General features: G+C 42.4%; 2 protein-coding genes across 2 annotated transcripts; one reads left to right on the top strand and one right to left on the bottom strand.

Annotated features, from left to right (window-relative positions):
- Positions 1–2693: 2693 nt before the first annotated feature.
- Positions 2694–3638, bottom strand: ora1 (olfactory receptor class A related 1). The gene has a single exon (XM_077229846.1). The coding sequence runs from the start codon at positions 3636–3638 to the stop codon at positions 2694–2696; it is 945 nt and encodes a 314-aa protein (XP_077085961.1).
- Positions 3639–5212: 1574 nt separating this feature from the next.
- On the top strand, positions 5213–9099 carry ora2 (olfactory receptor class A related 2). The gene has a single exon (XM_077229845.1). The coding sequence runs from the start codon at positions 8206–8208 to the stop codon at positions 9097–9099; it is 894 nt and encodes a 297-aa protein (XP_077085960.1). The 5' UTR covers positions 5213–8205.
- Positions 9100–9873: the final 774 nt, after the last annotated feature.

Genomic DNA, 9873 nt, shown 5'->3' with positions numbered 1-9873 from the left:
TGAACAATCAACCCGTCAAAATAAGAGTCCTCACAGTTCACTTTCCAACAGTTCGTTTATTAAGTGCAAAGAGTTTTCACATTCAAACACAGACAATATTTAGTAACGTCTGAAGAATGACAGACAAGGGAGGCTTAGATTCTGAACTTTTACTCAGAACGCAGAACAGAAGGGCTGCTCACTCACTTCTTTACTTCACGCTTAGGAACTCTCCGGCGTTAACCGTAATAACTGCCGATGTGGTGAAGTGTTGGGTCCCAGTTTAGGACCCAAGCAATCCGATTGGTTCAAAGCACGTTTTATGGGTAATCGCTTCAGTGCCTGGTTACAAATCAGACAAAATCACGTATGAACTACGTTATAACGAGTCATTAATGTCTTTTAACTTATATGTTTCATATACTACACTGGCGGCCTTACCTATGTTTCACCAGTTTCAGACCAGCAAAATCCCATTCATTGTCTCCGTTTTTAGCCATAAAGTCTAAAGTAAACCATCCAAGATCGATTGACCACGAGCTACGAAGTTGTGAAACAAACGTTTCTGGGCTGGGTTTCCCGATAATGATGTATCTCACTCTCTACGTGCAAGGTTACGAACGCTCACCGGAATTTCACGAGCTTCCCAAAAATGCACGTAACGTGAACGCGCGAGAACGCTACTACTTAAGAGTCCCTGTCCATTTGCGAAGTGCTGAAATATAACCTTATATGGAATCGTATTCTGAACATTTAACCTAATAATCGTTAAATGTTGTGGATTAGCAATCAAGCACCTAAAAGTTGTCACAAAGAACCGGCGAAAGTAATGTTTATGAATATGTCGAATATAGCAAGGAGACATTTTAATTTTTTATAAACAAGTGTTTTCTGTGTCACTGTCGCCTGCAAAGATGAAGTTGACGATGCTGATCGTGTGTAGGGAACGCGCCAGAGAGAAATGCACATTTCATACGGATTAAACAGAGAGCAGTCTGTTTTCTTTCGTTTTGAAAAGTTCTTTTTAGAAGTAGACATTTTAGATATATTTCTCAGGTCTGTGAGGCAAGTAGGCTACCTTATATGCTGAGTTTTGGTTAATTTATGAGACAAGCTCCAGTTCACGCGCCGGCACCTCCGTGTCGCGATTATATAGCCTATCTGCTATATTTACTTCTTATTTATTAAATCCAGGCAATTGGTTGATTAAACATTGATTAAAATTAAGATACAATTAGTACAAAATGATATTCCTTTTAAAGAAAGGCTTTGTGCTTTCTGTTTGAGGTCTCTGTGAAAGTTTTAAAGCAAAAGCAGTCTTTTAGTGCCGCTATCAGAGCGCTCACGTCCGTAACGGATTCCCCAATTGTAAAGAATTTATCCTCAACTAGTTTTGTCGTGTAGGTCTACGTATTGTATAATGTTAACTTCAAATAATAGTAATTTAAGGGCGAGGCTTATTCCAACGTAAAACGCTGTATAATTGTAATATTTTTAATCAAATAAGGTTGGATTATTTATATGTTGAGCTGCCTGTTCATGAAGCTGAAAGTGCACATATTAAAATAATATACAATTGATGCGAACCAACAGGAATTCTTGCCTTTTCTGCTCTATGTTTATGTTTTATGTGGGTATGGCCCTATGTTAGTTATTGAAACGGGCCCCCAGATGCGCCACTGAGTATATAACCGAAGCTATAGATTGTGAATTTAAACATTTCTCGTTCTTAGTGTTTTTTAGTTAGCTTACATAGTAGCATAGCATGCAGCTATCCGATGAGCGTGCTTGCTGAGCTTTACCTGAGCTTATACTGCCTTAACGTATTCACAATAATTAGTAATGAAATTATAATTATGTCCTTATTTTTATCGTAATAATCAGCGCAATATTTTGTTATTAAAAGAACCATGTAGTTATTGCGAGAACAGATTTAGATCAGGCATACTACTGGCATACTAATGGGGTCCTCCTAGGCTGGCACCCATCACTTCAGTGGGACCCAAAACTTCACCACACGTCACCGGTGCAAAAATAAAACAGCAATTTCACCACAATAATCAAGAGTCTGTGCGCTGTACTATCATAGAGTTTGTAAGTCAGCACTATTAGCTTAACTAAGACCAAGAGTTCAGCTTGCCGTCCTCTGCTTGGTTAACTAAACTACCCATCAAAATAAGAGTCCTCACCATTCACTTTCTAACTGTTCATTTAGTAAGTGCATAGATTTTTCACATTCAAACACAGAGACAATATATCAAATCAAGTCTCCTTCATTTATACAGAGCTTTTAACAATATAGACTGTTTCAAAGCAGCTTTACAGTGATAATAGGAAATGGAAGTAACAGACATTGTTTTGGCTTTACAGCAGATCTAGAATAAAGTTATTGTCCAGTTAAAGTTAGTTTTGATTGATTCACTTCCATTGCAAAGATCATTAGTTATTAACTTAGGGGCCGCAAACACAACACCTTTTTAACTGAAAACAGAAAAGTTTTGATGTGTTCCAGCCACACGACAACAGTGTTTGGAGGCTCGAGAATGCAAGCTTTGAAACAGGTTCCAAGGTGCAGGTTTTGAAAATTTTTGAAAAACAAAACATGAATCCATGAAATGCATATTACGTGTTTATGTGCGTTTGAATATATATGTGCGCAGGTGCATAGTCTTTCTTTACAAACATAGAGTTTGTAAGTAGCACTATTAGCTTAACTAGGACTCAGAGTTTTTGACGTCTGATTGCTTGCTGTCGTCCGCCGGGTCCGCGCTTGCACACACCATCCTCGCTTTGACCTTCTTGTTAGAGGAGATGATGAGGAACGGGCTGAGCGAGGCGTAGCATGAGGAGAAGAACACCCTCATGTCGGCCACTACCGCCGGCACCTGCGCCACCGTTAGCATGTAGATCCAGATGACGTTATCGATGCCGAAGAACACCGCGTACAGAACCACTAGCATCAACACAGTCTTAGCGGCGCGTGTCTCTTTGCCCTGCGAGCGCCGGATCCCCTTCAGCTTCCGGCCGTGGCGGTACAGGAGCACCAGGAGGAACCCGCTGGAGCCTAGCATCACGCCCACGAACGCGAAGTCGCGCACCGACACGGCCACCCCGTTCGCCACGTAGGACAGGTTATCACGGAAGTCCACGTGGCAGAAGCCCAGGTTGAGGGTGAACGGCGGGACGGTGCCATTGCGCGGCGCTACGGAAAAGAAGGGTGCGGCGATGCAGACGGCCATGTTGAGGAGCCAGAGCGCAGCGAAGCCGGGGAAGATTAGCCGCGGGAGTCGAGGCTTGAGGCGGGAGAGCAGCGGGCCGGCCGCAGGGGCGACGCTAGCCGCCTGGAACACGCTCAGCATGCAGGTGAGGCACACGGACAGTGCGCGCGACACGCGGTACAGGTATATGACCGCCTTGCAGCCGGCGTCGGTTAGCAGGTTCCTCACGCCGAACACGCTCAGGGTCTGCGGGACGCCGCGGGTTAGCAGCAGAAGCAGGTCCACGAACGCCAGGTGGCACAGGATAGCGTCCGCAGGTGTTAGCCGAAACTCGCTCAGAAGCATGTGTGCGTACGCTAGCAGCACCAGCCCGTTCGCTAGGATCCCTAGACCCGTCTGCAGCAGGAACGACACGCCTTTGATGGTCACGCACAGGTCCATGGAGCCGCTTAGAGATCGTCTGCGTCGCGGCTCAACATAAAGCCCAATATATAGCCTCGTCTACACCCGCGGGAGCGACTCAAACCCACGGCAGAGACGAGAGAGAGCTAGTGAAGAAGAGAGGAGAAGTGTCCAGCTGGGGCGCGTCCTAACGACTCCAGGGGCCGGTTGCATAAACACAGCCATTATGTTAAGACAGTGCCTAGTGTGTAAGTTCTAGTGTGACCCACTAGCACTCAGTCAGGGGCAGTCAGTCTTAGTTTTCGTTATCAAATTATGCTAATCTATGTTTTTATAAAACTGATTTAAAAAAGCTACAAAGTGTCTTATAGAAAAAATGTGGTGTCAGACTAGTCTTCGAGGTTTATGCACCCGGCCCCAGGGATCAGGACACAGCCCAGATCAATGCTTCTCCTTTTCTCAGAGGTGTTTTTTACCTTAAAATATAATCACTTTTAAATTAATGTCACATTTACCTAATTGTTTCGTTGTTTCTGACCCATTTAACCTTGTATTTGAATAAATAAGATTATTATGACACGAACAATTTACTTACCAGTGAAAGTTCACGTTTTTATAAGGAGCCTAACTAATGTCAAGTTCAAATGTTGATAAAATAAGAACAAATAAACGGTAATTGCATTAGATATTTGGTAACACTTTATTTTACAGTGTCCTTGTTACATATGTTACATGTATTTACTATAGTAATATAAATAAATCATGCATGATTACATGCAACTAACCCTAACCCTACCCTAACCCTATAGTAAGTAGATGTTAATTAATATTACTCAGTACTTAAATACAATATATAATTGTTTTGCTGAAATGTTTCACAGATGAAGATTTGGTTGCACTTTATTTTAAGGTGTCCGTGTTACAGTGTAATAATATATTTAAGTAATGAGTAATATTAATTAACAACATGTACTTACTATAGGTTTAGTGTAGGTTTAGGGTTTGGTTGAGGGTTAGTTGCATGTAATCATGCATAATTTACTATTATTACTATAGTAAATACATAATAATATATTTATAACAAGGACACAGTAAAATAAAGTGTTACAGAAGATTCTAAGATTCTTCACGTCAATCTTGTGTATTTTTGTGTATTTCATTTGTCTGTGTTTCTCATTTTGTTAATGATCAATCTATTTCCATGTTTAACGGCCTGACAGTGTGTGTGAGGAATGACGTGTGTGTTGTTTGTTCTGTAATTGAGAGTCCTCAGGAGATAATTAGACAACATTTAGCTAATGAGGAGCTGTGGGACGACAGGTCTGGGCTGGTCTGTTTTCTTCCCATCATTCCCTCCGGATAGCCGTGTTTACGCCTGAACGCAGCCCGACACACGCTACACACACGCTACACGCGTGTTTAACATCATCCCACTGATCACACCCGTCGCACACATACACTGTTCGTTAAACCCGTTGCACACACACTCTGTTCATTAAGGGTTACTAGCGTAACAGATGTCCTCGTTTCTGGATGCCTCAGCTGAACTGAATTGTTTTTGCATCTTTGATTCTATTATTTTTTCCGTGGCTTTGAAACGATAAGAAGTGCTGCGATACAAAGTCCCAAAACTGCTCCCAGAAATAAAGACAAGAGAAGAGATGGGCATTAAGTTTTTAGCATAATATATGAAGCAAGGATTATAAACAAGGCAATAACAGCCAAATAAATAAACTAAATAATGGAAATGTGGGATAACATGGGTAAAGCAAGGAACGTTACATCAAGGAACATTCACACAGGCCTTTGATTCGATTAGCAGTTTCAAGTTTTACATTTCCCGTTAAGGTTATGAACAAACGTTCTACTTGTAAGGTTAATACAAGGTTCATTCAAAGTTATTTGGTCTTTAATACTGTTCTCACACAAAAACATTATTTATCAGCTGCAGAGTGGAATGACAGTAATGTTTTTGATGTTTTCCAGTCTCTACAGAGACAGCACTTGTAGAAGTTTTAAATGATGTTTTAAAGGCTACTGCCTCGGGTGACTCTGCTGTACTGGTGCTTTTAGATTTAAAGGGTAAGTTCGGCGTTTTACAAGTAAAGCCCTGTTTTAAGATCGTTTCTGATGAAATTGAACGGTTAAGATTAAAATTTGGACACATGCTGCTGTCCCGAGAATTTTAGGTTTTTGTGTTAGCAACCACTCACCTATACAATGGTTTCATAGGTGCCTTGGAACAATCATTCATATAAACGCATTAAACTTTAGTTTACAAAGACGTGAAACTCACCGAGTGGTCTGGGGTGTTCACTGATATGCTCACGCAACAATCGCTGCAAAAGAAGCTTTCCAACAGGTTTTATCGTAGTTTTTGGAAGAATGTCCGGTTGTGAGACTTTGGAAAAATAGGTCCACAGTTTTACAACGAATGGTAAAACACCTGTTGGAAAGCATCTTTTTTAGCGATGTTTGTGTGAGCATATCAGTGAACACCCCAGACCACTCGGTGAGTTTCAGGTCTTTGTGAACTAAAGTTTACTGGATAAATATTGTGAAAGTTCTGATCCAATCTGACTTCTGACCTATAATGCCGCCTGAATCATAATCATACACTGTTCATTGGCCAGAGGAGAACTGAGACTGAGCCTGGGTTTCTCCCCAGGTTTTTTTCTCCATTCTGTCACTGATGGAGTTTTGGTTCCTTGCCACTGTCGCCTTTTCGCCTTTCTTCGCCTTTGTCGCCATTGGCTTTTGTCTTGCTTAGTTGGGGACATTTTGTACTATTACAACATTATTTTCCTGTTATCTCTGTAAAGCTACTTTGAAAGAATCTGTATTGTAAAAAGCGCTATGTAAATAAAGGTGACTTGACTTGACTTGACTTAACTATTTCTTCTAGAATTGACTATTGTAACTCCTTGTATTTGGGAATAAACAATTTTTCCTTAGCTAGATTCCAAAATGCGGCTGCAAGACTCTTAACCGGTGTTGGCAAACGCAAATATATTACTCCTGTTTTAATGTCTTTACATTGGCTCCCAGTCCGCTGTAGAATAGACTTTACAGTGCTTCTGCTTGTTTTTAAATGTTTACATGGCCTCGCACCCTCTTACCTTTCAGACTTGTTGTGTATCACCATCCATTGAGAACTCTTAGGTCTGCCAACCACAGTTTGTGAACTGTTCCAAAGTCAAATTTAAAATCTAGGGGTGACCGAGCTTTTTCCAGAGCTGAACCTAAGCTTTGGAATAGTTTACCGATTCATATTAGAAATGCACCAACATTACATATTGTTAAGTTTAAATGAAAAACACATTTCTTCACTGTAGCCTATAACTTGTGATGTCCCTTGTTGTCTGTTGTTGTTTTATTTTAGTTGTATTCATTGTTTTTGGATTTAGAACATTATACAGCACATTGGTCAACTGTGATTGTTTTTAATTGCGCTTTATGAATAAATTGCAATTGAGATACATCGTTCATGGAGTGTTACTTTTTAGAAATGTTTTAGCTGGACGTTCGTCTAACATTTTTTTTTTAAATGTTATTCGTTTCAGAACATTCAAAAGTAACATTCCATAATGTTTTAAGAATGATACAATGGAACATTCCTTAAAGGTGCAGTGTGTAAGTTTTAGCTGCATCTAGTGGTGAGGTTGTGAACTGCACCTAACAGAAGTTACGCCGACAGGAAGGGATGTCCTCATCTGAGACAGCAGAGAGTAGCCATTGGTTTCTTTACAAAGATAAATTAAGAAATTATGTTTACTTAATTATTCAGTAAAATTATGTTATTGCGAATATTATTGTTACTTGTTCATCATTGTGTCAGTTTTTATTAGCTGACTTTAGCAGCTTCTTTATACGAGGAACAACATAGTGAGGAAACTCATTTGTCCGTTCAGGGCCACCGTAGAAACATGTGGATGTAAGGAGACCCGCGGTGTGTGTAGAGAGAAACGGCTCATTCTCAGATAATAAATACATAACGGTTCATTATGTAAGATCTTTATACACCACTGAAAACATAGTTATGTATATGATGTTCCATTTCTGTCAACAGATCCTCCTATCTGGGGTGGTGATGGCGCAGTGGATAAGACACATGCCTTTGGTGTGAGAGACCCGGGTTCCAATCCACTGTGAGACACCAGTGTGTCCCTGAGCAAGACACTTAACCCCTAGTTGCTCCAGAGGCGTGCGACCTCTGACATATATAGCAATTGTAAGTCGCTTTGGATAAAAGCGTCAGCTAAAAAATGAATAAATGTAAAATGTAAAAAAAAATGTAAAATGTAAATATTACACAATGCACCTTTAACATTCACATAACCAAGAAGAAACATTTAAACCCCTGAAAGGTTTAAGGAGCATTCCGAAAGAAGGTTTTCATGGCTTAATGTGCGCTGGAGCTGCTGTAATAGTGTTGAGTTGTTCCCCTCGTCAGTGACAGACTCGCTCAGCTGCACATCATTGGTGTAATTGATCTGAGACTGAAGGCACTGGACCATCCCGAACATCAGCGTCCCACGGCTCCGACTCGACTATAAACCAGAACAGATCTCTGCAGCGTTCAGAAGAGTGTGTGTGTGTGTGTGTGATGGACGCGAGCGCTCTGACGCGAGGTCTGCTCTTCCTCTCTCTGGCGGTGACCGGAGTCCCAGGGAACATCGCTGTGATCTTCGCCTTCCTCTCGCTGGCGTATCAGGAGCGTCTCTCGCCGGCCGACGCCATCGTGCTGCACCTAGCGATTGCTAACCTGGCTAACCTGTCGGTGCGCAGCGTGCTGGAGGTGCTAGCTTCCTTCTCCGTGTACGTGTTCGATGATAGCGGCTGCAAGGCCGTGATCTTCCTCTACCGCACCTCCAGGTCTCTGTCCATCTGGCTGACCTTCGTGCTGAGCGCGTACCAGTGCCTGAGCGTGTCTCCGCCGGGGTCGCGCCGCGCTAGCGCTCGTGCTCTGCTGGGCCGCTCGCTGTGTGTGGTGTTTCTGGCGCTGTGGCTAATCAACGGCTCGATGAGCGCGGCTCCACTGCTGTTCGCCGTCGCGGCGCGGAACGACTCCAAGCTCTCGCCGAATGCCATCAACGTGGAGTTCTGTTTCCTGAGCTTCCCGTCAAGGCTAGCACGGGATGCTAACGGCGCGGTGCAGGTGGGGAGAGACGTGGTGCCGATGGCGCTGATGACGGGTGCTAGCATTCTGCTCCTAGCATTCCTGCGGCGCCGGCGGGCCACAGCTCGTAGCAGTTCATTAGCGGAGCGTCGTGCGGCTCTCGGCGTGATCACGCTAGTTTCGCTGTACCTGCTCTTCTACGGCGTGGACAATGGCCTGTGGGTTTATACGCTCAGCGTGCCTCAGACGCTCGGCTCCTCGCTAATCTCCGACCTCAGGATCTTCTTCTCCTCGCTCTACGCCGCCGTCAGTCCCGTCGTCATCATCGTCTCCAACACGAGAGTTAGCCGGAGAGCCGGAGACTGTCTGAGACGCTGCTAACTTCTGCTAACGTGTTGGTGCATTTCTCAGATCACAGCTGTGATTCTCAAAACTAACTGTCCAACCTCCACATCATAATAACTTCCTCCCAGCAAACAATTTTGCGCTTAAAAGACGTCTAATAGCATCAAACACAGCCCAGACGTCTAGGCTGAAACAAGGCTGAATTTGGGCTGTCAGTGAAAATGTTATAGACGTCTAACCAGAGCCCAAGAATAGACTAGTCATCAATTAGCCTGTTAGCCTGCAACCCCACGTTTGAAAAATCCATAGAAACGGCATACCCAAACTGAAACGGATACCGTTCATGAACCCTTTGTACTAAAAGTACAAGTATGATTATCATTTGAAAGCTGACACCTGGCAGTTGATTGTAAATGTAGAATTAATTATTGTCAAAATGAAAAAAAATTGTTATAAATAGCTTCAAAGTTTTGTAAAGTTATTAGACATTTATTTTTATGAAACATCTTCATGAAAATAAAATTTAAGTTGGCATTGTATCAATCTATGAATGCACTGCAGCTGAAGCCACATGTCTGACCATGTTATATCTAAAATCTGAAGATGACAAGTCTAAAACTCTGTATTTAGTTCAATTTTTTTCAAGATCATGTCATATGACTTTATTTTGATTAGACTCTAAAATGCAAACTGATGTTTATTGTCATCTTCTAAGCATCTATTCAGTCTATTGTCTGTGTTGTTTTGTGGTGCAAACGAGCCCCATTCAGTCTCAGTCTCCCCTGCACACATTCACGCCTCTCCGGCCTG

Source organism: Siphateles boraxobius, unplaced genomic scaffold (genome assembly GCF_051911475.1).
Source record: "Siphateles boraxobius isolate OS27281-9 unplaced genomic scaffold, OSU_SipBor_1 136, whole genome shotgun sequence".
Classification (NCBI taxonomy): domain Eukaryota; kingdom Metazoa; phylum Chordata; class Actinopteri; order Cypriniformes; family Leuciscidae; genus Siphateles; species Siphateles boraxobius.
This window is presented reverse-complemented; position numbering and strand designations above follow the sequence as displayed.

What these genes read in the sequence shown, in the direction of transcription:
- ora1 (XM_077229846.1), bottom strand. Translation starts at nt 3,638, where the DNA reads ATGGACCTGTGCGTGACCATCAAAGGCGTGTCGTTCCTGCTGCAGACG.
- ora2 (XM_077229845.1), top strand. Translation starts at nt 8,206, where the DNA reads ATGGACGCGAGCGCTCTGACGCGAGGTCTGCTCTTCCTCTCTCTGGCG.